The sequence below is a fragment of the Schistocerca piceifrons genome, chromosome X (genome assembly GCF_021461385.2).
Source record: "Schistocerca piceifrons isolate TAMUIC-IGC-003096 chromosome X, iqSchPice1.1, whole genome shotgun sequence".
NCBI lineage: Eukaryota > Metazoa > Arthropoda > Insecta > Orthoptera > Acrididae > Schistocerca > Schistocerca piceifrons.
This window is the reverse complement of record NC_060149.1, coordinates 132,675,505-132,703,122: the sequence shown is the minus strand read 5'-3', so window position 1 is coordinate 132,703,122 and position 27,618 is coordinate 132,675,505. Positions and strand designations below refer to the sequence as shown.

Genomic DNA, 27,618 nt, shown 5'->3' with positions numbered 1-27,618 from the left:
GTGCAGGCGCGCGTGCGCGCGTATGCATAGAATCTATGGCCGTTCGACATTGGTAGTAGTGGGGAAGGATTTATTATCCTTTCACAAGGACTAATTGATGTTGGTGCCAAGTACAGAACAGTGAGAGTGCAAGAGATTTTGCCTCCTCCAAGAACTATTTTGCTGATCAAGTGAGAAGTGAGATCTTGCTTCAAGTAAAGATAGCTGTTGACCAGAATGATACGTGTATATATCTAGTATTAATGTAGAGACTAAGTACAGGTATGAACTGAGAGATAATGCACTCCTCACAACGATGTTTCCTAACATTTCAAAAATGAGTGAAAATATTCGTACTGAGTTATACGAAATGTTGTCTGAGATGAACATATCTCCTCTGGAATTAAACAAAGTGAATTTGTGATGTATCAGGGGCTGAACCTAAAGAACGCTCTTCAACACCACAAACATTTGCTATATGCAACACATTGAACAAACACAACATTAAGGCTCATTGAACAAACACAACATTAAGGCTCACATTGGATGACAAGTTCCTTAGTGAAACATTGTCTGATATTTATGAATCCATTCAGGCAGTGCATAGAAGTGTAGGATATATGAAATGCTCAAGTTTGGTGGCAAGATTTGAAGAAGCATTACATCAAGATGTGCTACAAGATAGAGTAGCATCTACATGATGTTAGATTCATTTCATTCTCATAAAAAAGAAGAAAAATGAAATTCAGAATTTGCTGTTGGAAAAACCAAAGCAGAAAATGATATTTTTTTATTCGCCTGGCGTGATAGTGGGTGTAATTAAATTCCTTGAACCTTTTAAAGATGCCACAAATGACCTGGAGGGTGTAACAGAACTGACCCTGCCTTTTGTGGTTCTGTGGGCATTTAGTTTACTAGATACATGCCAAAGTGAAGATGCCACTTCAGAACATGCAGAAACCTACTGAAAAGGGAGAGTCGTTAATGAACTACAGGGTTTGATTATATGGGTACAGTCTTTCATGCATGTTTCAAAGAACTGTCAGTACTGAGTGAAGAGAAAAAAGAAAATATTTATCAAACTGTTTGTCACAAGCTAAATAGTGTAGTCATGGAAGAAGAGCAAAAGGTCCCATTCCCTCTCCTGTAAAGAACTTCCAAAGCAGGCATTCGTCAACTTTTAAGTGCAGAGATGAACTTGAGAAATATTTGTATATGGACACTCCAGGTGATAATGTCAAGAATATTTTGTCATGGTGAAAGGCCAGTGCCTGCGTCTTCTCCAAACTCTTTAAAGTGGAAAAAAGAAATTGTCTGCATTCCCATTAGTAGCACTGCAAGTGAAAGAAATTTTAGCAGGGCAGGCCTAATTGTATCTGAGTTCTTCTGTATCAATCCAGAATGTGTCAACGACATTTTGTAAATTCACATATAAGGAAATTATTTTTTGAAGACAACCATATATATAAGATGGAACACACACAATCTGTGTAAATAGTCTCCACTTGTAAAATATAAATGTAATATACAGGTTTTTATTCAGAAGTTTTTGTTGCAAATAGATTTTTGCATTCTAGACATGTAGATGTCATGTACTATGTACCTTCAACCTCTACTCCAGTAACTGATTCCACTTTGCTAATCATTACTCTAGTAGTTTCAATCTTATTAAGTGCAAAGAATGTTATGTCTTCGATTAAACAGTCATGAAATGACTTCATAAGTTGAGGTTGATTATGACAGAGAAAAGTTTTACTTCTTGCCGTGTACTTATCAAACAAGTTGTGTGATCATTTCCTGCTTCTACAATGTTTCTAAACAAGATAGTATCAAAATATAAAGATCAAAATGTTATGAAGATGAAATAATGAATTCATCAAACGTGTAGACATCATACATGCAGTTTTCATTGTGGGCCTTTTATTATCACACTTGACCGAATTCTCGTATGCTACAAATACAGATGAGTCGCCTTGCTCATCAGCACCTGTGCTCAAGCCACCAGTACTCATTGCTCCACTCCCAAGCATCTGCCGTGCTCACGAGTAATGAGTAAACTTGATGTGTGTACTGACTGACTGACTGACTCTAATTGTCATAATGCTTGTACTAAAAACAGTTGTATGTGATGCTTATACTACACATTAAGTGAAAGGAAATACTATTAGTAATGTACATTTTATGTGCAACTTGTGAAGTAATTGAATTCAGAGATGCTTGATAGAAGCCAGGAGTGTTAAAGAAACATCAGTTCATCTTGCAGATCTATTTTACTGTGATGTTGTTGTTGTGGTCTTCAGTCGTGAGACTGGTTTGATGCAGCTCTCCATGCTACTCTATCCTGTGCAAGCTGCTTCATCTCCCAGTACGTACTGCCGCCTACATCCTTCTAAATCTGCTTAGTGTATTCATCTCTTGGTCTCCCTCTATGATTTTTACTGTGATAGTTTGATGATTTATATATTTATTTGGTTCATGTATTTGAAAATTTCTGTTTTTGTGGTGTAATCCTTAATTACTTTCCACTTCCAAAAAGATTAATTGGTGTTTTTGAAACAATATATGAGTGTGAACAGCCATCATCCCTAAGACTAACAAGTCAGTGGAAGGATATGATGTTGAATCCAGAGCTCTTGAGGCTGTTTTTTACAGTAAGTAGTCAGAGAGTTATCATTTTAAAGTGTTACATTATTTTTGAAACTTGAGAATCTGATCATAATGCAAGTTTTCTGAATTTACAGATCCATTGGAATGTACGGCAATATCCAGATATGTTGCAAAATTCAATGAATTGCATAATGCAGTTGGCATCTCTAAATGGGCCAGTAATTGCCTCTAGAGATGAGAGGGTCCACTATGCTGCAAAGTTTATGGAGAACTTCCTGGAACTTGTTTCCAGGTAAGTATATATAACTGGTTCTGCTTTATATGTTCCTTTGAAATGCGGGAAAGATGAACTAATGAATTTCCAGCCACTTAAAATTGCAGTGGTGCTATATAATATCATTTTATGTGTGTTCTGGAGGGAAAAAAGAAAACAAATATCCTTTTCTACACAAGGTTCTGTAAACACACACACACACACACACACACACACACACACACACACACACACACACACCACGTAAGTCCTGTAAATTTGGGAGGGGGTGATTAGCTCTCGTGAGTTGGGGGGCTAGCACGGCTGTCAGGAAACATGATCATCGTAAAAGGGTGTATGTGGTCTGCAACCAGTGTAAAATACTCCTTGCCCATCATGGTGCCTTGCACAAGCTCCGCTGGACCAATGGCTGTCCATGTGACTGTGTTCCCCAGAGCATAATGGAGCTGCCGCCAGCTTGTCTCTGTCTCACAGTACAGTTTGATTATGGATTCGCACCCTCCCACAGCATGATGAAGAAGGTATCAGGATTCGTCAGACCATGCAACACTCTGCCACTGTGGTAATGTCCAGTACTGATAGTCACTTGCCCATTTCAGTCGTAGTTGCCAATGTCATGGTGTTAAACATCGGCACTTCATGGGTCATTGGCTGCGGAGGCCCATTGTTAGGAGTGTTCAGTGCACTGTGTGTTCACACACTTTTGTACTCTGCCCCGCATTAGAGTCTGATGTTAGTTCTGCCACAGTTACCACCTGTCCTCTTTTACCAGTATGCCCAATCTACAACATCCAAAATATGTAATGAGGGGTGGCCATCCAACCCCACAATGTGTGGACATGGTTTCACCTTGGTTTTGCCATGTGTTGAAGACACTCAGTACAGCACCCCTTGAACACCCGACAAGTCATGAAGTTTCCGAAATGGTCGTGCTGAGCCTTTGGGACATCACAATGTGCCCTCACTCAAACTCGGCTAAATCGTGCACCTTCCCCATTCTACACATGGACAACATGCTCACTGATACTATGTACACTATGCATGTGTGTGACTAGCAGTCATTCCTCCCCAGGTGACACTACTATCACCTGGATGGGCTTAAATTGATAGTAGTTCAGTGGTCATAATGTTCTTGCTGATCAGTGTATTATTTGTAATTTAAGGTCTATTAAGAAGATTTTGATATCTTTCTTTACAGTACTGCTTCTTTTCTCCTTTTCATTTGTTTTAGCATTGAGATTATTGATCAAGAAGCCTTGGGTATTTCCAACAGTCTGCGAAAATTGATTGCATTTTTCCCACCTGCCTTATTGGTGGGTGTGCCAGATGGACTGCTCAGATCTATGTTGAATTGCTTAACCCATCTGACTTGCAGTTGGTGTGGACTGGCTATTGGAGAAGAACAGGTGAGTGGCATAGAAACAGCATACTCTGTGTGTGTGTGTGTGTGTGTGTGTGTGTGTGTGTGTGTATGGGCGGGCGCGCGCGCTCGTCAAATGCAGTTTGGCATTGCTAGAGTGCAATCTTCTGCCATAGACAGCTCATAATGCTCTCTCCAACTGCAGTGGATTCTGTGTAGTGAGAGAGTGCTGCTGTTCTCGAGCAGTGCACAAAAGGAAGCCACCAAGATGTTTGATCGGCACAGTCAAGTAGGCTCCAATTGGCTTCAGCACCTAGATAGCTTTCTGAACTGGGTGTAAACATTAGTGATACAATCCAATATGTCACCGACTCATTCACCCCATAGTCCTCACATTGTACTATGTAACAGCCTGTTAGTGGAGTGATATGTGTTTCTCAGCAGTGTGGGCCTGGCATGTGGCACATGGGGATTCACATGCCGAATGCCCTGAGAGAATCCCCCAGCTTTTCAAAGGAAAATGGCCAAACCCCAATGAATAGTTAAACAGAGCAAGAGGACCTCGTGGGAAGCTCTCTGAGACTCAGTTAACGATTCCACTAACTAAAAGTTTTGGAAGCCACCTGGAGGCATATCCCAGATGCTGGCAGAGCATTTTGCCTCAGCGACTGTAAATTTTAGCTGTGATCGAGCATTCATTTTCGCAAATTGCCCATGGAGAGGAGTGGCTTGAACTTAGCTCCAACAGTAGCAAAGTCAGTAATTGCCCCTCTTCACTTGGAAACTTACATTTGACATTGCCTGAGGTTGCGTTTCAGCAACAGCTTACCTGTGTATGTATCCACATTTATACTCCGCAAATGACTGTGAAATGCGTGACGGAGTGTGCTCCCCATTATACCACTTATTGGGGCATCTACACTCTCCGTTCACATATGGAACGTGGGAAGAATAATTGCAAAAGTGCCTCTATGTGTTCTGTAATTAATGTAGTCAGTCTTTGCATTCCCCACAGGAAAAATATCTAATGGTTTTAATATATTCCTAGATTCTTCACTTAAAGCTAGTTCTTGGAACTTTGTAAGCAAGCTTGTGCAGGATAGGTGGTTTGAAACTTCAAATGTCTACCAGTGCTGGTTTTACAGCATCTTTGTGGTGGTCTCCCGTAGGTCAAAGAAACATGTGTCCAATCGGACCACCCTTCTTTGCATAATTTGATATCTCCTGTTGGACTTGTTGTGTACGGGCTCTTAACTCTTGGGTCATATTCTATGATGGGTTGCATGATTGTTTTGTAAGAAGTATACTTTGTAGATTAATTCCTTTTTCTCAATATTCTGGCAATGCAGTAAAGTCTTCCACCTGCTTTACTCATGGCTGAGTTTTTGTGACCATTCCTTTAACATCCCTATCAATTGTTACACCCAGGTATTTGTATAAATTAACTGATTCCAGATGTGACTAATTGATATTGTAACCATGTGATAAAATTCTTTTTCATTTTATGAGATGCTCAATGTTACATTTCTGAACATTTATAGCTAGTTGCCAGTCTTTACACAACTTTGAAAACTTATCAAGATCTGACAATATTTGTACAGCTTTTTTCAGGTATTACTTCATTATAGACTACTGATCATGTATGGAAAGTCTGTTAGTTCATTAATTCACAGAATAAACAACAAGTATCCCAGCACATTTCCCTGGGACACTCCTGGAATTGCTTCTGCGTCTGTCAGTGACTCTCCAGTCAAGATAATATACTCTGTCCTTCCTACCAAAAATATCCACAGTATAATCAGAGATTACATTGGTACTCCATACAGCCGTACTTTAGTTATTAAGCATTGGTGTGGTAGTGTAAGTCAAGAAATACTACATCTACCTGGCTGTTTTAATTCATGGCTTTCAGGATGTTATATGCGGAAAGTGCAAGTTAAGTTTTGCACAGTCATTGTTTTTGGAATCCATAATCATTGGTGTGGAGGTCATTCTGTCTGATGATTCAATCTGCTACAGCAGATTATGGTGCCTTGAAAATTAACCAAAGAGTTGCTTTCTAGTATTTCTTAATAATATATGACAAAAGAATAATTTCTTAAATTGTCAGTAGAATTTTACTTCATCTCCTCAAACTCTGAATAGACCGAACTGGCCTGTATAATTTCTGAAGCATCACATTAACCATGTGTATAAGTAAAACTTTGAAGTTGATGATAAATTGGTACCTGGTCTGAATCTTAAAGCCTAGAAGCTCTTTAGTTTCAGTATGGATTCAGGAGGTAATGATACAGTCAGCAAGCTGATGCTGGTGAAGGCATCTGTACAACAGACTTTTAATTTGAAGATAGAATCTCACAGATTTCATCTTTGATTTCATAAAGGCATATGAGACTACCAGGGCAACGGCCTTGCCGCAGTCGATACACAGGTTCCCGTGAGATCGCCAAAGTTAAGCGCTGTTGCGCGTGGCTGGCACTTGGATGTGTGACCATCCAGCGGCCATGCGCTGTTGCCATTTTTCGGGGTGCACTCAACCTCGTGATGCCAATTGAGGAGCTACTCGACCGAATGGTAGTGGCTTCGGTCAAGAATACCATCATAACGACCGGGAGAGCGGTGTGCTGACCCCATGCCCCTCCTACCCGCATCCTCCTCTGAGGATGACACGGCGGTCGGATGGTCCCAGTAGGCCACTCGTGGCCTGAAGACAGAGTGCTGTATGAGACTCCCAGATGGCACAATGTTCTCAGTACTATCAGTGGGGCATCCACTGTCATATTCAGATGAATCTTCTTATTCCATTGTGTCTCTGGTGTTAAACCAGAATTGGTGAAATTATATATGACAGATTGAAGCAGTAGACTTGTATCCTCTAGGAAGTGTTTTATGTGTAGCTGCCTTTGCCATCACAAACAGTAATATAGTATCAATGACAGTTGAGTCAAGAGCTTACCTCCTTCACAGAAAAATTTGTTACATTAGCATTAACATTAAAGTTTCTAATTTTCTCTTCCTCAACCAAACATTGCATAACTCATTGAAACAAGTGGTAGGAAAGTTCCTGTGAAATTGACACAGTTGATTTCTTTCCTTGTCATTTCCATCTGAGCTTCTGATTGATGGGAAGTTAAATCTTATGTTTCCTTTCACTCCTCCAAGCAGTACTTTATCATCCTCCACCCCTACACTGCTCCCCAGCCTTCTCCTTACACCCACCACCCATATTGGTCCTCGCATCTTGAGCTGCTGCCCACAGTCTAGCCTCAGCAGCCAGACTGTGGTCATGTGTTTATGATAGTTGCATTTATGGTCACACTGGTGTGTGTGTGTGTGTGTGTGTGTGTGAGAGAGAGAGAGAGAGAGAGAGAGAGAGAGAGAGAGAGAGAGAGAGATTCTGATGAAGGCCTTTTTGGCTGAAAGCTTACTTGTTTGACAGTCTTTTTGTTGTGCCTATCTGCAACTCAACATTTATGTTATATGTTGAGTATTATTCTATCCTTTTCACAATATTGTCACTATTCCACCCTGGATTTTCCACTGTTTGATTTTTATTTTTTATACAGAAAAAAAGTGTACTCATTTTGACCATTCTCATTGTATTTGTAATGCATCTTTTATACATGGGACATTTCAGTTTTGAAAGGTTAGTGTGATTCCTGAGTCTCAAATATGATTCTTACCTCTTGTGCTTACTGCAACTAAGGAATTTAAAATTAAAAGTATCATTTCTTAAAACAATAAACATCTTGAAGTGCCTTTTTCACAGATCCTTTATCTGAGATGATGTTTATTGTTTTTTGTGTTATTCAGGATAGATTGAAGATATACAAATACAGATCAACAACCAAGCGAGGTGGCGCAGTGGTTAAACACTGGACTCGCATTCGGGAGGACGACGGTTCAATCCCGCGTCCGGCCATCCTGATTTAGGTTTTCCGTGATTTCCCTAAATCACTCCAGGCAAATGCCGGGATGGTTCCTCTGAAAGGGCACGGCCGACTTCCTTCCCCATCCTTCCCTAATCCGATGAGACCGATGACCACGCTGTCTGGTCTCCTTCCGCAAAACAACCAACCAACAGATCAACAAGACCATCATATTCGATGATCAATCATGTCATCCACAGCGAGGGAGCTAGGTAGACCCTAGGTGCTCGCAGAGCTGGATCAATATGCAGACCCAGCAGTCTTTCACAGAAGTGTACACTGCACTTCCTTGAAAGGAGCGACCTTCAGCTTCACATCCAACCATCCTGACTCAGATTTTTGGTAGTTGTCCTCAGTTGAACAAGTCAAATGCCAAAAGGGTTCCTTTGAAAAGCACACACATGATTTGCCTTTCCATCCCTTTCCTATTTTAGTCTGTGCTCCATCTCTAATGATAAGTTCCCTTATCTTCTTCTGCCCTACCTATATCTATCTCTAAGGCTAAGCTTCTACTGGCCACTAGGCTGCACCTCTTTGGTGCTTAAGGTATAGAAGATATAGTCTGTCCCAGACACACCAGCACTGCACTCCATTGTGTGCCCCACCTTTGACTTGATTTAGTGAAACATTCCATTTGGAATCCATGGGGGAGGGGGGGGGGGGTGGAGGGGGAAACTGGCAGCATTTTCTTTGACTGATTAAAAATGATAAAGAAAAAACTGAATTCATCTTTGGACAACACAGTAACTAGTGAAGAGGGCGCTCATTTTATGGGAACTTCCTTATTCTCGCCTCTGTTATTACTGTAATTGCATATATCTGAATTAGAGTGTCATTTGCATTTGCTGACTATTTACTTATTAGTCTTGCAGTTGAATATTGTGGTGCAGGTGTATTGATTACATCCTATTTACTCTATATTTTTTAGTTTTGGATAGGAATTACACACTTCAGCAGCAAGCTTTTGCACTGTTGATCTTACTAGAACAAAGTGTAAATTTCCTTTTGCAAAACACTTTTGAGAAAATGTAGAGAACTGGCATTAAGCTGACTGCAGAATGATTCTGCTGCTGCCAACATACACTTCGCATAAGGACACTGAAGATAGAAATTGGGGCATGTACAGAGGCATATAGATAGTCCTTTTTCCCTCGCTCTGCAAGTGGAAAAGGAAAGGAAATAACTAGTAGTGGTACAAGGTACCCACCACTGTGCACTATACAGTGGCTTGTGGAGTATGTAAATAGTTGTAGATATCTTCAAGATAATTCACACAATACAGAATCCCTGCAATAGCAAGTTCAAGAAACCTCTGGAACACGACGGGGACACTGGCCATGCCGATAGGCAACCTGTTATATTGATACAGTCCGAATGGTGTGTTCAAGGCTATAACTTGACTTTGAATTTTCATCTAGAGACTAGTGAAAATATGCCTCAACAAAATAGATTTTAGAAAATAATTTTTTCCAGAATGTTTAGAAAAAAGGTCATTTGAAGAAGGCAAGGGTTAAGAATCAATGTGTGGTTGCACATTAATTATTTGCTTGAAGTCTCCACATGACTGTAGAAAGCCTCCAGGATGTTTAACCACCATTAACCATGAAGCCCACTGATTGTAGAAAATGGGGAACAAAACCTGTTGTTGTTATAATCTGTCTAGTTCAGTCGTAACGTAATTCTTAACTTCCAACAGAATTGGGTGTGCTTTCCAAAGTCACGGACTTGCCGTTGGCTTGAAGACAGTGTGGCGTTGTGAGTAAACTGCCTTCCCCAAACCTGATTCAAAAAGTTGCTCAAATTGTGTACAATGTGTATCATTAGCTTCACCGGGGTGCAGATGAGCCGGTGGAGTGCACTTCATGATGTAATGAAAATCCAAAGGCGGAATACACACCAAAGTCAAAAGTGTTCTCCACTGGTGGATCCTACACAACGAAGAGATACATTATTATAAGGGACTGTCGGATGCACGTAACCTGAAAATGGCATCTCATGGTGGCCAGAACCCCACAGCTTTGACTGCACTTCACTGAGCAATGGAATACACTAACTAAAGTATGTAGACTTAATGACTGAGACTGATGCACTGGTATCAAAAATAAATGTCACTAGAACATCTTTCAGTTTAGCATGTGGCAAAATTTCATTTGGCATTAACACATATAACTGCCTAAAATGTTATTAATTTGAATTCTCTAGTGCTAATGCTTGGTGCCCATTTTACAGTGGTATACTTCTGCAATATGACCTCTGCATAAACACTTAAACACTTACAAGACTCACCCTCATAGTGTCTGGAATGCAAGAAAAAATGGTCTGGACAACCTAGAAACAAAGTGTATTGCCACAAATGACATCTGCTACTAGCCTGGGCATGCAGAGAACAAGGCCAGTTGGCCAACACTAAGTGGAACTTATTTAAAGTTTTAGAATCTATTACAGAAAACCTCAGCACTCTATTACTATGGCTGTGGGTGACAGGTGAAATGTCAAAGTCTACTGAAAAAGTAAGGCTGCAAGCGGTCATCCTTATTCAGGGCTGAGTGAATCTCTCCATCATTTTTCTGCATATAATTGACACAGGAACAGTTTACAAACTTATCTGTTTTGGAAGTGCTTCCACCCTCCACCCTTGGTCCAAAAGCCAATGCCCTGTTGAATGTCAGGTAAATCGTTCCATTTTCGCATTAGAACAATGACTGCACTGTTCACGTTTTTATTGCCTTTCCCAGCTGCTTGTTCTCTCTTTAAGGCTGAGATTATCCTCTTGCCACTCTGCTAAGTTAAAACATCCCCTTAAAAGGCTGAGATTATCCTCTTGCCACTCTGCTAAGTTAAAACATCCCCTTAAAAGTGACCAGTAAGCTTTTGAATCGTGTAGTGATCATGTACCCTTGAGATTTTACATCCCTTTTATACTTCACAACTTTGTATATTGTGTTATGATCTCTTACAATTGACTACCATCTAACTACTACACTTTAATATCCTGCTTCTATTATGCCAATATTTGAATTAGCACCTGCTCTATTTTGATATGTCAGTGGTTTAGTAGGCCTGTTTATGATCATTAAATTGATTGCGTCCATTAGGTATTGCCACCTCGCATCAGTGCAGACACTATTCCGCAATATAGAACACATGTTAGTGTCCATAGTCACTATATGTTTTCTTCTGCTTGCCACAGAACTGCATTCTTCATACGTTCTAATTATTCACTTATGTCATCCTTATATTAATGTTAAGCAATGGAAAATCCAGGATGGAATAATGGCAATATTTGTTGTTGCTAGTTATTTGCAAACTTGACCCACCTTGAAACCACCAAAGTCTTTTTAAATGCAGTTATGGCAGAATTGGGTTTGTGACCTTTTTGTATCTCCCTACTTATTTGGTAGATTTAGAATATTGCCATTTATAGTATATTATGGCACCTGCACACATGCTGTTTTGCTGGTTGAGTATCTCACTCATAATCATAGCACTCATAACTGTGTTTAACTGCACTATTTATATCATCTGGTTTAAACTTCTAGACGTTTTAGTAGTGCAGATTTACTTTCTCCTTTGTAATTGCTTAAGAGACATCATGTTAATCACCCAGGAACCTGAACTAGATCTCTGTTCATCCCATCCAGAACGAATGTAGCATTTTGCCTAGTGAATACACAGAAAATGAAGAATCTCTTTCACATCCTGAAGTAGGTTTCTTTCTGCTTAACTGAATCCAATCTGCTGCCACTGGTACTGGAAATGTAACAGACCTACCTTGAGAATGACCTAATCTTACGACATGTCTCAATTCAGCAAGGAGAATATCTGTTTCCTGTATAGTTGCTACCCTTGTAATACCCTTGAGATGGTTTTATATCTTTTTTGGACCCATATATTGTTTTCAAACAGTATGAACATTAGCTTCAGAATACTCAGTGTTCACCGTTGGGAGAAACTCGTAAGATATCCCAAAACTTTAACCACAGGTGAAAACAATTGGAGATTACACAATATGGAATTGGATGATTAGTGGATAAAGTTGTATGAAACAGCTGATAGCATAAGCATGAATTATACATTTTAAATTTACTATTAAATAGCTTTGTCCAAAATAGGTGTCTCACTTGTTAAATGACATTAAAAACCAAGATAATACTAAATGTACATTTTGCTTCACTTGATCCATAGGGAGGAAATCCTCGAGGATGTAGAATATTTCATTGAACAAGGATACACAATACAGATCTATGAAGATAAAAATGTATGGTAATGTGTCTTCCACAGAACTTGCGTGAATGTGGAATAAGTCAATAAATCTTTAACGCGAAATTTTCACTCTGCAGCAGTGTGTGCACTGATGTGAAACTTCCTGGCAGATTAAAACTGGTACTGGATCAAGGCTCGAACTTGGAACCTTTGCCTTTTCAAGGAAGATAGAAGACGATGTAGTAGAGGAAGTAAATATGTCAGAATGGGTTGTGAGTTATGCTTGGGTAGCTCAATCGGTAGAACACTTGCACATGAAGGGCAAAGGTCTCGAGTTTAAGTCTCAGTCCATCACATAGTTTGAATCTGCCAGGTAGTTTCAATCTTTAACATATTTTCATTTAAAAATTTATCACAAACTTGTCACAAAACGGGTAAATGTACAATGCACTGAGGTGTATGTGATAATTCTTAGGCTATTGTAGCCACCCGTCATCAAGGACAAAAATCATGTTACAACACTTATTTACATTGATCACATTATTGCACTGAAGATGTGCAGAAGTCAAGTTGTACATAATACTCACATTGTTTGACAATATTAATAATACGAGGGCTATCCACAAAGTACATTACGTTTTGGAATAAAAATAAATAAAGTATTGGAAAATCTTTTTATTGTAGACAGATGAAAGCCACACTTCAGTACTACTTTTCTACATAGTTGCCATTTAAATTAAGGCACTTATCGTAGCGATGGACGAGCTTGGAAATTCCTTCGTCGTAAAATTCGGCCGCCTGCGCCTTCAACCACGTGGTTACCTCTTCTTGAAGCTGTGCGTCATCATCAAAACGCTGCATAGCCAACCACTTCTTCATTGCTGGGAATAAGTGGAAGTCGCTCGGTGCCAGGTCGGGACTGTACGGCGGATGAGGAAACAGCTCTCACTTAAAAGATTCGAGAACTTCACGAGTGGCATTTGCTGTGTGGGCCCGGGCGTTGTCGTGAATCAGCAAGATCTTTGAGCCCAACTTTCCCCTGCGCTTGTTTTGTATTGCTCTTCTGAGGTTGTGCAGAGTTTGGCAATACCTTTGAGAGTTTATTGTAGTGCCTCTTTCCAGGAAATCCACAAAAATCGTATTTCTACCAGGTTACTGATTAACCACGTGGTTGGAGGCGCAGGCGGCCGAATTTTATGATGAAGGAATTTCCAAGCTCGTCCATCGCTATGATAAGTGCCTTAATTTAAATGGCAACTATGTAGAAAAGTAGTATTTAAGTGTAGCTTTCATCTGTATATAATAAAAAAAATTTCCAATACTTTATTTATTTTTAATTCCAAAACGTAATGTACTTTGTGGATAGCCCTCGTACAAACATGTAAGTCGGTACCATTAACAAATTCATCATTGAAGTGGAATAAGTCGGTCACCAATTAATCCTTTAGGCTAATCTTAAACTGAACTTTATCAGTAGTTAAACTTGGGAATAATTCCATAAACTGTGCTGTTGATTTGGAAATGAGATATATTATTAATGACAAATTTCTTTAAGGAATAAATATCCTGGGATGCAGTAGTTAGTATCCACAGTTTTTCAAACAGACCTCAGCAGGACGTTGTCGAATTCAGACCACAAATAATTTGTATTACACATTTTTGGAGTCTGACAATTTTACCTTGGCTTGATGAATTACGCTAAAAATTATCCCATATTACATTACAGAGCGAAAGCAAGTGAAGTATGCTGGCCTTTTTATTTTCATGTCACCAATGTGTGACAACATCTGAATTGCAAATAAAAATTTGTTTAGGCACTCGTGCAGTCCAGTAGTATGCTCCTTCTAGTTAAATTTATTACCAGGGTGTAATGTCAAGAATTTCACTTTGTCAATCTCTTCAATCTGTTTGCTATATTTTCGGCATATACTGGCAGGAGGAGGGGCGAGGGCTGTTCTTTTAAAGTTCCAAACTGCATAGAGTGTGGTTTTTCAAAGTTTGGTGACAAAGAATTGTCTCGGAATCATATATTAACAGCCAAGAAACTTTCTTTAACCAGTCTTTCTAAAACTGTTCTCAATTTTCTATTTATTGGAATGTTTGTATTATTTGCAAAAGAAAACAAAAAGATTCAGCACAGTAAAAGAATCCAGCTGATTTTATTTGCTTACTTGTTACCGTGGATGAGACTTGGTGTAACTAAAGAGGAGAGGGGAGGGGAGATTAACTTTCTTCAGTTATTTGAAATATGAATTGTTGGAATGTCAACCATATTTACCACCTGTTCCGAAATTTAAAGAAATTTGTGGCTGGAAATCATTTTATACCTTGTGAAGAATCTTAAGCCACTGTCGATGTGTAGTTTGCAGACCTTCCAGAATTGCTCTTAGGGAATGGAACTTTTTGACCAGCCTTCCGGAATTGCTCTTAGGGGATGGAAATTTCCAACCAGAACATCTTCCAGTGTAAGGATAAATAATTTTCGCTTTGTCGTCATAATGCTATGGCTTCACACAGATTATTTTCAGCTTTGTTATAATACAGTATAATAATATTTAAATCATAACAATATTCATTTTTATTATACATAAGCAAATAGTGTCATTTAAATAGCAGTGAGCAAGAAGTCACTTGAGACAGTTCAAAATTTCAAAGTTCTTGTGAGATTCATATTATTTTATGGTCTATCACTGTCATGTAGTATTTTAAGAGGTTTACATTTTTGTTTGTAACCAACAGTTAACTGTTACAAATTTTGTATCAGAGCAGATATCCTTGATTGTAGACTAAGTATTGTGCTTTTATTTTGTAGAATTCCTCTGAAGAGAAATACTTTATTGATGCTTTTGACAATATGTTGGAAGTGTGGGTGTCAATATTACAGGATACATATTCCATAACAGGCAGCACTATCAATGATTATCTTGTTCAGATATTTGACACCTATGTACAAGCCCGATTATTCCCACCACATGGTATTAGGAAGGACGATGTAAGTAACAGGAAATGATTGTTTAGAGAGTGTCTTGCATTTTTAGATAATGTGATATTATCAGTTTCTGTTGAAAACAAGTAACTTGATCATGGTTGTTCTTTCAGGATGAAGACAGCATTGAAGCATTTGTTGATGGAGATAATTCTGATATTAAATCAAGATACAAGGAACAGTTGCAAGCTGTAGGACTGTTTGGTCGGCAGGTAACTTAGTTGCAGCTGCTCTTGCATCACTGTTAAGAATGTAGTTTAAACATTAAATGGTAAGCACATTAAGCTTTAAGATCCTTCATATAGTTATATTACAATAATATATTGTAATGTATCAGCTGTATTCGCCAAAAAAATATGCCAGAGCAGGAGCAAGTTGGAACAGAGGCAGGCAGGCAGGCAGGCAAGCGGGAGTGTTATTCGTTAGCAGTAGCTGATGCTGCAATATGCTAGTGGAAGGACGGAAGCTTTTCCTCACCTGTCACCACAGAAGTGTGTAGAGTACACAACTTAGGCCCTAAATGAACATAGTCTGGAGTATATAAGTACTCAGCCATTCGTGTACTAAAGTATTCTCATCTCAGTATCACAGCCTACACCATGAGCCTGTGACACCTGGAGCGATACCCTGGAATGCAGTATGGGCTCCACTGTTCGACCTTGACCCACGAGAGAGCCGTTGCCAGAGCAATGAGCTACCAGCTCATAGGTGGAAGGGGGGGAGGGGTGTCCATGGCCATTATCAGCTGTGCCACCACTCTGTCATCACGCTTGCAGCCAGAGCACCGCTGAGAGCGGCATTCGAGTGATGCCTCGCTCGGCCCCGCCCTTTGCGCTGTCAGCAATGGCAGACATTTATTGTTTCAAATGAGAGGCAACTGGACATCTCCACCAAGCTGTTCCTGATGTACTACGACCAAGTGCCAGAATAAAGAAGTTAGTTAAACAAAACCACTGTCGCCCTGACATCTCATTTCACTCTCCAAGGGTGACAATCCAACACTGGTGTCAGAACATTGACATCACATTCTTAGAACAACTTTGAAACCTACAATCTACGGTATGGTCAGTCCAAAAATTTTTCTGATTACGTTTTGGTCATAGAGAAAGGGTTCAATGGCCATGCATTTTGGAAAGTAGATTTTATTGTGAGTAGAGAACCAGTGGATTTGCCTAATTTTAAAGGTAATGGAAGTCACAATTGGATAGTTCCTGTTAACTGTGCATAGCGTAACCTTGAGGGTCACTCAGTGCCATTCACAAAATCAGTTCCAGTAAAATGTCATACATGTAAACATTGGGGCATATGGCTAGGGAATGCTGGGAGTTGAGATGGCTCATGGTTACACCTAAGAATTAAGTTAATACATTTTGTTTTCTTGGCTTGTGGATGTCAGTTCTCAAAATGAGCATTGTCACGGCCAACGCTTTGACAGAACCAGAGATGCAAGGTGTGTCAGAGCTGGAAGCTGTACGTCTATTGTTAAAAAAGGTTGTGCAATTAACTGCACATAACACAGAACTGTCTGTGTTGGTAGTGTCGTGATCGTCACAATGGGGTTTAGATTTGTCAGTCAAAATTTTAATTTATTCTTTTTCTGGTAAGGCAACTGGGGATGCTCAGGCCTTTGTGGGAGACCTTGGGAATATGGCTCAGCTGGAGTGTTAGTGTGATTAGGAATTATTGAGTGTTGCAAAATTGAGACTAACAGGGGAAGCTAAAACTTAACTTAGGGTATACAGAAGCTCTTAAGGGAGCCACAACATTTGAAGAATTTAAAGAAGAGTTAATTCAGAGATATGTGAAAGAAAACAGTGCCAGTCTCTATAGGGAACAATTAGGGGTAATAACTAAGAAAAATTCAGAAATTGGGGAACAAACTGCGGACAATATAAGGAAAGTTAATGGATGTATCTATGAATTAGGACAGTATGTTACAGTCAATGAAATTATTTTGCAAGAAGCTGAGCAAAGGGTGCTCGATGCTTTTTTAAGAGGGTTGCATTCAGAAATGTCAAGACGTGTATGGACAAGGGGGTACAATGGATTTGCGCACAGCATTATGGTTAGCTGTAGAATATGAGGAGATTGATTTGTCAACTGAAAGCAGGATAAATGGACAGTGTTTGTAGCTAGTATAAAATGTTTTGTGTGTGGACGAATGGTTCATGTAAGGACATAGTGTCGCAAGCCTCAGGGTGATGTGAATAAAGTAAGAGGAAGTAATGGTTTTTGAAGTAGAGGACCATGGAAAAAAATGTGTTAAATACCAATGGGAACCCCAGGGTCATCTACAGTCATTCCCAGTAAGATTGGATGCTATGAAATTGTATGCAGAGGTGGATTGTGCGATAAGAGGAATAGTAGGAAAAAGAGTTGCAGGATATTATGAGACACGGGTGCATGTGTCGGTCGCCAATAGTGATCTGGTGAAACATAAGCAAGGGGACTCATCACAGTACAGATTGTGTGATTGTGTGGACTGGGGGTAAAGACGTCACACCATTTGGATCGCTGGACATAGAATTTTGCGTGGATATGGTTCAATTTAAACAATGTGTAGAAATTGTGACACATGTGAGTGAGGGCTATGACATGATTCTGGGGTTGCCATAATCGATATTCGTCAGCATTAGATGGAATTTGACAGAATAATGTTTGTGTTAGGTGAAGCCACTGCCATTGTAATGATATCGTGAAGGGAGTCTGTCGTGAAAGACTAACGGATTAAACAATGAATGGCCACACTAAGACTTGATTTGCCCATTTGTGTACCTAAGGGTACTGGGAAATCACTTTGGGTTAGTGTTGAGTTAACCCTGCATAGGAATTTTGTGTGTGGTGGAACTTTTAGAAGAGAATGAAGTATTAGATTAGGCGAGTTGCTTAGTTAAAAGAAGTATTGTATGCATACAAGAAATGAATGGTGAAAAGAAGGTGCCCCTTTTATACATAATTTTAGCGTAGAGGACATAGGATTAACAAAGGGGTTAGTAATCACTAATATTGAGGAAGAAGAATGGAATGCAAGGGGTATTGGCTATTGACAATCTCCAGGTGCCACTGAAACTGCACTTAGAGAAAAAGTGAAGCACCTAGAGGAAAGCAATAGGGAATGGATGGGAAAATTACTTTTGGAATCTAAGGTTTCATTTTCTTCAAAAGGGCCATTACCAACCAGCTATGCATATTACACAGCACCCCATACTTGCGGGAAATGAATCACCAGTCTACCTCAGCCATAAAGAATTCCTAGGTACTTACAGCCAATTTTGGAGGAATTGATCAATCAACAGCTGAAAGATAGAATAATTGAAGAAAGTAATAGTCCATGGGGAGGGGGCAGGAATAGTCATTTTGTCAAAAAAATCAACAGATGGAACACAAAAATATAGGTTTTGTTGATATTACAGGCACCAAAACACAAAAACCACGACGGCTGCCTACCCTTTGCCAAACGTCGCAGAAACCTTGGATCATTTAGGGCAATGCAGATAATTTTCAATGATGGATTTGAATAGTGGGTATCACCAGATAGAGGCTGCACTGCAGGATCAACACAAAACAGTGATTTTATCACCCTGGGGATACTATCAATTCAGAAGAATGCCACAATGTAAGGTTGGCCAGTGGGTGAAGATATAACTTCCTACACACCAAATGAAAGACGACGTTTTTCTGAAAGTATCAAGGGCCATACCAAATGGTAGAGACTGTATGGCCAGTAAGTGTGAAGATTCAGTTGCTGGAGAGAATGACAGTTGTGCATGCAGGGTAGTCAGAATATTTTCCAGGATGTGTGGAGGTTATTACAGGGATAGGAGACGTGGAACAGATAGGGAGAGTGAGAGGAAAGGTATTGGAAGATAAACAAAAGGTTTTGAATGAACCGGTAATGAGGAACCCATATGGATTAATGCCTAGGAGATTGTCATTTAGTATTTTTTTGGGTTAGGTATAGAGTTCGTGTAATTAGTATAAGCTGTGAATTTGAGGAGGAGGGGGAAAGTAGTAGGTATTTCTGCCAATAGGTAAGGTGCAGAGAAGGTGAGATAATGCGGTGATATACCAGAGCTGCAGAAGAGGTAGTTAATCAAAATATCAGGGAACTACAAATCAAAGTATGAATCTTAGATAGGGAAGTAGTAAAGAGAAAATGGTTGTAGCCTGTACAAGATAGTGTGTGGGAAGCATGAGGGAAAGCAACAGCACTACAGGAGGCTTTGCAGCAGGCTGTAAGAGGTCAGCTAGGGGTAAACTTCTTGTTGCAAGACAGTATTTAGAGGATCTAACGAGAGTGCAGAAGGAACTGCTGCTGGATTTGGGTGTTAGAACCCGAGCACAAAAACTTACCTTTTTATTTCAAGGTAGCTACAGTATTGGTGAGAACTGATGGAGCAAAAGTTTACAGTTTCTATACCAGTAGGAGGGAAACAAGCACATTACAAGTGTTACATATTAGGTCTACAACTTTGCTTCCGCCGTTTTGCAATAGATGGCAGTTGGGGCAAGTGGGGTTCAGCTGGTTGGTCATAGGCATAATATAATAAGCTTAAGCATCTGTAAACATAATGCCATAAAATATTAGTTGATTTGTGATTGAATCATGAGGTTATTGTCGATTAGGTACGTCAACTTACATACCCATTTCTCGCCATTTGCGGGAAGTTTTAATTTTCTGCTTTTACATGAATTTCTGCGGCTGTGGCTCTTGAAATGCTGGATAAGACCAATGATGAGGGAACTATTAGTGGAAGAATGTGCAGAGAATATTTCAATGTCTTAAGAAGCGTAATTTTGATGTCGAAGACTGTCATTGCGGGGAAAGACAGAATGTTTTTGTAGCTACTGAAACAGACGAAGACAGTCACAGGACATCATTATCGAAAGCAGTTGATGCATTCAAGCCCAGCACTGAAACGCAAATGGCCACAATACAGCGATAGACACGTAAAGGTAATTTTGCACCAGGTCAGTGCTCGACCCCATGTCGCAAAACCCATCAAAACATACATGGAAACATTGCAATGAGAAGTCCTATCCCTCCCACCGCATTCTCCATACGTTGCTGTCTCTGACTACCATCTTTTTCAATCAGTCTGGCTGACCAGCACTTCCGATCATATGAAGAAGTGCAAAATTGAATCGATTCTGGATCCCCACAAAAGACGCCCAGTTCTTTCACTACGGGATTCGTATGCTATCTGAAAGATGGGAGAATGTAGTGGCCAGTAATGGGCAATACTATAATCATAATTTCTTTTTGTAAGTTTTTCACAATGAAGCCCCGAACTTCGAAAAAAAAAAAAAAAAATAAAATAAAATATGGCGGAAGCAAAGTTGTAGACCTAGTAGTTCGTGCTTATCCTTAAGTGGGGGATGTTGAAGAAATTTGTAACAGTAAAACCACAGCGACTATTATTAGTTGCAAAAGACAAGGAAAGATAAGTAGAAATTGAGGAAGCAAACCTACAAAAATGCTACCAAGGGGAAATCACAGCCTGTTAATAAGAGAAGGGCATGATTCCTCAACAGTGAAATTGCTAATGGGGCAAAAGGAGGTAAGAGAATGCAATAAAGAAGTGATCGAACCAGAATTGTACTTTTAGCAGGTCTGTGTGCATTGGTTGTACTTACTCTACCTTTGGCAAGATGGTAATAGGGGCTAGTTGTTTTGAGCAGTAAAGAGACTAGAATGAAATGGGAGTGGTTTGCTGTTAAATTGAACAGCATGCAAGATAATGAGGTTTACGTTCCATCTGCACACCATGATTTCAGGGATTATTCATCTTAATATTTCACAGCTTCACTTTTATTGGCCAGAGGAGCCCATGGAAGTGCTATCTGCCGCAAATCTAACGAGCTTGAATCAAACTCTAGGGCCAGAATTAATGCAGTCTGTAAACATTCTCCTAAACCAGAAGAAGGGATGAGTCTCCCTGGAAAGCAGCATGTAAATTGATACTTGAAAAATCAATACCGGTAAGAGACAACATTGAATGCACGAGGGGGTAGTATTAAGGATAAGTGATTCATTTTAGCTTCTGAGTTGGGAAAAGAGATTTAGAAGTTATTGTGCAAGAAGCCTAGTAATGAAATAAGTTTGATAGTGTTTGAGTTAAGGGAAAGGGCAAGAGGCCTTGTAGAAATGTATAAGATTAAGTGATAGGGTTAAGGAAACCAACTGTTAGAATAATTCTCAAGAGGGGAAACAGGGCCAGAAGCGCTGGTCGCCAGGAACCCTAGTATAAAGGGTTTGGTTGACCCGAGGGACCAGGTCTTGATAAAAAGGAGGGCAGTGTAGCATAATGACCGTATTCTGTCAAAAAATATGCCAGAGCGGAAGTGAACTGCAACAGAGCCAGCTGCAGGCAGTCGAGAGTTTTATGCATTGCGAAGCAAAACACAGCCGACACGTGTTGCAAAGCAGAGTCTTCTGGGTGTGGTATAGCAAAGCTGTTGCTGCGGTACACTTGCGGAAGGACAGAAGCCTTTCCTCACTTGCCACCATGGAAGTTTTTAGAGTACATGCCTTGAGCCCTAAATGAACATAGTGTGGAGCATACAAGTACTCCGCCATTTGTGTTCTAAAATATTCTCATCTCGGTATCAAAGCCTACACCACGACACTTGTGACACACAAGTAGATACCCTGGAATAAAGTAAGGGGTCTGCTGTTTGACCAAGGGATGCGGCAGCCTGCCCTGGGTCATGAGAGAGCCACCACCAGAGCAGGGAGCTGCCTGTTTGGTGGAGGGAGACCACGGCTATCGTCAACTGCACCGCCATACTGTCATCGCGCTCACAGCTGGAGATGCCGCTGACAGCGGCATTTGAGTGACACTTCGCTCGGCCTTGCTCTTTGCGCTGTCAGCAATGCCAGACACTTGTTCTTTCATATGAGTAGAAACTGGGTGTCTCCACCAAACTGTTGCCAATATACTAAGGGGCAGAATAAAGAGGTTAATTAAACAAATTCACTGTCATCCTGACATCTCATTTCGCTATCCATGGGTGACAATCTAAGGGTCATCTAACAAAATGAACATCCTGTTATAAATACGGTAATAGAAGATCCTTGATGGAATAAAATAATGGAAGGAGTATATCAGTTATGCTGAACATGTAATTTTTCTTTAATTAAATGCAGTTTTAAAGTTGTTTCTTGTCAGTGAACTTAGTTGACAATAATAACGTCATTTATAGAGAAGCTGAGTCTGAAGAAAGAAATAAGTTCAATGTTTTTAAATGTGTGTCCATAGTAAACTGTTTAGGTATTGAATGAAAGTGCATCGTCAATTACTGCTGAAGGTTTTATTAAGGCTTTCACAGACAAGCATTACCTTACAAAGCTTACATTGTTAGATAAAGCCACAATTGGTACTGACATGGATTTTTGACCCATTCTGCCAGCTCCATGCACTTATATATGTATGTAGGACTTAGTACGCTTGGACACATCATGTTAACAACATGTGAGTGAAAGAGCAGTATCTTTTCTTCTCCCTTGTAAGTATAGTTGTTTGAAAAGAATTATTGTAGTTGTTTATCCTCAGTGACAGATGGTAGGCCTTCCATGTGAGAGATGGGCTCTGTTACAGTAGCGGTTTGTTTCATTCAGAAGGATAATGGTTCAAATCCCCATTTGGCCATCTAGACAAATGTTTTCCATGGTTTCCCTAAATCACTAAATTCTTAATGCCAGTAAAGTTCTTTTGAAAAGGACATGGTCAGTTTCATGCCCTGTCCTTTCATAATTTGAGTTTGTGCCCCATGTATAATGATCTTATCATCAATGGGGGCATTAATTCCTAATCTTCTTTCCATCTTCCTGTAACTTCAAGCTTAGACACCCACTATAACACAAGTTTTACATGTGTAAATTCATGTATGTCACCAGAGCACAAGTGTGCAGCCTACATAAGGATGTATATCATTGATACCATTTAATAAACTGGGCACATTTCAGAAATTGTGAGTGAAATGAGCAACATGTATGTACCACATACCAATTTAAAATTTTTTTTAAATCTCCTTGGTATTTTTTAATGTGCATTGCTGGAGAACTTAAGCTACCTAATTTGTCATGAGATCTTCCTAGCCAATCATTCAATTGACCCAGGAATCTTCTAGAGAGTATGAACCTCCATGACAGAATTATCCGATTTTGGAAAACTAGTGCTTTAGCATATGACAATGAGCATGCTTAATGCTACAGTGCAGAAACTTGGCAACATACTGATTTATTTGTGTTGTTTGATGGTCATACTACCTTTGTCAAAACGAGTATGTTCTCAGTAACTTTTGCTTGTGGTTGGTTACGGGCATTCAAAATATGAATAATATCTTGGCTTGCTATTTTTGTCATTCGTGGAACTACTTAGAAGTCAAGGTTTGGGTAATAAGATACAATCTCAAATTATGACCCTTGTTTCATGCTATTGTTGGTTTCATATTTAATGTGGATTGACAATGTTTCACTTGCTAGCTACAGACCACTGCAGAACTGAAATTACACGTGACAGAATGCACTACTGTCTGGAAGTTTAGATTGGGCCAGCCAATAAAGACATAATTATGACAGTGTTACTTGAATATGTATGAAACTGTCCCTTCAAATTGCATGAAAATGTAGTGCAAACATATTCTGTACCACAGTATACACTGATTCTGTTGATTTATTTCACATGGTAAGATTAAGAACTTGAGGCCCTCTCATAAATCTAACCAGGCATCCTTACAAACTCTCTTTGCAGTTAACATCGAAATGTACTTAGTACATGAGTTAATGCGCAGTAGTAGTAGTTGTAGTAAACATTATATTTACAGCAATGTCAGTCCTACTGAAACTGTCATCCGCATTTTTTATAATGAAACAATTCTGTCCAATTGAAATAATGATACATTAACAGAACTGCATGACAGAGATTGTGCAGATGGAATGAAAAAAGTAAAAAGAGAGGTATGGGGGATGTTGGAACTATTATCAATGTAGCAGAGGTACTGTCACATTGTAACTATAGTAAAATTCAATCAAAAAATAGGGTCATCAGTGAAATACAACACTTAGCACAGAAAGCATATTTATTACATAACACAAACATACAAACAGAATAGAACTGAAGTCCTGGTTGGAGAGTACTGCTATTTATACAAACATTGAAGATTCTAGAATATACAAAAATTACAAATGCGGAAGTTTTTAGAATCTTCCAGAAGTGGTGGATACTGAATCACAAATACAATGCCTGACAACAAAACTGAAGCATCCATTTTGATTACAAAATTGAGTCAAATTTACAAGAAACTTTGCGGTATGAGCCCGCTTATTATTTTGACATTGTACCCAATCTGCTCTAGATTGAATGCCCTGGTTCAGTTGGGAGTGGTGTAATAAAGCTGATGTATCCACTCCTGAGGCAAGTTAGCCCATAACTGTTGTATCTTGTTCTTGGTACCCTGGATACTGACAATGGGATGTAATTGATGAAGGATATTTTTCTACAGTGAATAAATCAGTCCAACCTAAATGTTTCTTGCTTGCAACCATGCTCCGCAAACAGTTTTCTCAACAGGTTATGGGTCCAGATATGGATATAAAATAGTTCGAAGTTTACTTTAAAACTTAATAATACTACAGTAAAACTTTGTTTATGCATTTTTCAATGGACTACAGAAAAACAACGTATAAGTGTGAAAAACATATGTATGAAATATAGAACCATACTATCAAATTAATTGGTAAACACAAATGAAAAATCCAGTAAATAAAAGGTTACATTCTACAAAACGTTAAATAGGCTTACTAGGTACTGTACTCAACAAACAAAAATGTAAACCTCTACACAGAAGAAAACGTCATTTCATAAAAAAGTTCATAATTTTTGCTTGTTTTTTCTTTGACACGGCAATAGCATACACTCTACCCTCAAAACAAGATAACTCTGTCATTATTTTGTCAGAAACATTTGTGGTGCATCACAAATCATTTAATTATTTCAAATGCATTTACTGCATTGTTAAACATCATGGAGGAATGCTGAGGCTCCTCTGTATCATCCTCATCATCAGTTTCTTCCTCGTCCAGGTCCCGTGATGCACATTGAACTATCTCAACGATAGTCATGGATTCTGTAGTGAAGAGGTTTTCATCATCGTCGCATGAAAATCCCTTTGAAAATGGGCGAGAGTACATTTCAATATGTGCTCAAGAAAGTGGCTCCTCATATTATGAAGCTGAACACTCTCCTCAGAAATGCTACATCCGCAAACGACAGACTTACCGTAATTCAATGATTTCTAGCTACTCTAGTTTACAGTACTGGTATAGTGCTCTAATGCTGCAGTGCACATTGATGAAAATAATACGAGAAACTTTTGCAGCATGTATTAAATTTATTTGCGTTCACATATTCCTCCTTCAGTGCGTTATAAATATCTTCATTTTTATTTCCACAGAAGTTGTAGATTTTCTCCTTTATATTCTTGGGGGTATATCCTGGCTGTACTTCATGGCTAATAGCATCCACAATTTTTTTTGTAGCTCTCACTTTTTATTCTGTTTTTGTATTTGGGATGTTGTAAGTTACATAGTGCTTCATCTATCTCGAATATTTCTATCAATTTTGTTACATATGCGACACACCATGTAAATTTGGGAGTCATATTGACAAACATTGTGTGTCAGATAGCTGCAGCGATGCTGTGCTCCATGTGGTTGATTTCCCCATGCAGTAAACATAAGACGAATGCTTCCTATGATCAAATCTAAGGTGAGGCACTAGATTTGATCAAAGAAAATTTGACCAATGCCTAACTTTGAAAAAGTTTCTTATTTCACTATCAAATTTTATTGTAGTCTAATATGGGCCTTACCAATCCACTTCCCGGCAACCCACTCTGAAACACTGCATCATAACTTACGCACGCTGTGGATATTTTGCTGGGATATGAAAAGGAAAGAAAGAAAGAGTATAAGTGAGAAAAACATATAAGTGGAAAACATGTAAATGAAGTTTTACTGTATTTGCATTTCTGATTCATGTTTTTGGAACAACAAAATGTGTGAAGAATATGAAAGCAAATATCATGTTCCACTTTTTGATGGAAACAATTTTGGAAACTGGAACTTTCGAATGCAAAATGTATTAGATGAAGCAGATTTTTTTATTTCATTGCAGAAGAATGCACATAAAAAGTGAAGTTTCAAGAAAGAGACACGGAAGAGTGATGAACTGAGAAATACAAACAACTCAAAAAAATAAGAGTGATAAAAAGTGCCATTCAAGAATAATGGAATGGATTGAGGACAGCTATTTGGAATACATGAAAGACTGTAACAGTGCACTTTGAGTGTGGAAAAACTTGTATGACACATTTGAAAGGAAAAGCATTGCTAGACACTTTTATGTACCGTATTTACTCGAATCTAAGCCGCACTCAAATCTAAGCTGCACCTGAAAAACGAGACTCGAAATCAAGGAAAAAAAAAAAATTCCCGAATCTAAGCCGCACCTGAAATTTGAGGCTCGAAATTCAAGGGGAGAGAGAAGTTTTAGGCCGCATCTCCAAATCAAAGCAAAGTTGGTCCATTGTAATATGAGACATAATTTAGGTCAAATGAATGACGATACAGCTACGGTAGTTTGGTTCGAGTCGTAAGCTTAGCAGTTAAGCTTTACCAGGTAGCCATTGCTATGTGTCAGGTGCTCCGTCCGTATTTATACGGATACCCTTCCTTTTTCACGTGCTTCGTCTGGTTTGAATTGATTGCTTATTTTTCTTTGATCAGATAAGTGCCGTTCTCTTTGTTATAGGTGTTTACGTCACTCTAAGCTGAAAATGCATTGCTGTACTGTGTCATGCATTATTTGTTGCATTCCGATAATGAGTGTTTACGACCTGTCGCCGCTCGCGGCACGGCTTGCTTTTGTGCGCGCTACCGCCGCTTACAATTAAAAAAAAGAGGAATAGTCTTATTAGCGAAACAATGGCTAGAGACTGCTATTTGTTGTTACTCACACTGCTGCTTTCTTTGATAATGATCAACAAGATCCAAATAGATTGCGTATGATAGATGTTCTGAACGAGAGTTTAGCGAAAGTTTTTCTCCGTTTGAAAAAATTTGCAGACGCCTCTTTAGTACATTACATTCTGCACAGAAATTAGTCATCTTAAATTTAAAAATCTAGTCAATTGCCGTGCTTCGTTTCTGACTGTATCACTATTAGGCATAAGAACAATATGAATATAAACATGACATGATCTGTGTATTCTTCCA

General features: G+C 39.2%; 1 protein-coding gene across 3 annotated transcripts in view; it reads left to right on the top strand.

Annotated features, from left to right (window-relative positions):
- Positions 1-27,618, top strand: part of LOC124721393 (exportin-4-like) — a 238,996-nt gene that overhangs the window by 87,016 nt on the left and 124,362 nt on the right. For all 3 annotated transcript variants that reach the window (XM_047246333.1, XM_047246334.1, XM_047246335.1), the window contains 5 exons: positions 2,506-2,630; positions 2,721-2,878; positions 4,092-4,266; positions 15,165-15,344; positions 15,452-15,550. In XM_047246333.1, the coding sequence (XP_047102289.1) occupies positions 2,506-2,630; positions 2,721-2,878; positions 4,092-4,266; positions 15,165-15,344; positions 15,452-15,550 (737 nt within the window). The remainder of the gene's footprint in view (positions 1-2,505; positions 2,631-2,720; positions 2,879-4,091; positions 4,267-15,164; positions 15,345-15,451; positions 15,551-27,618) is intronic.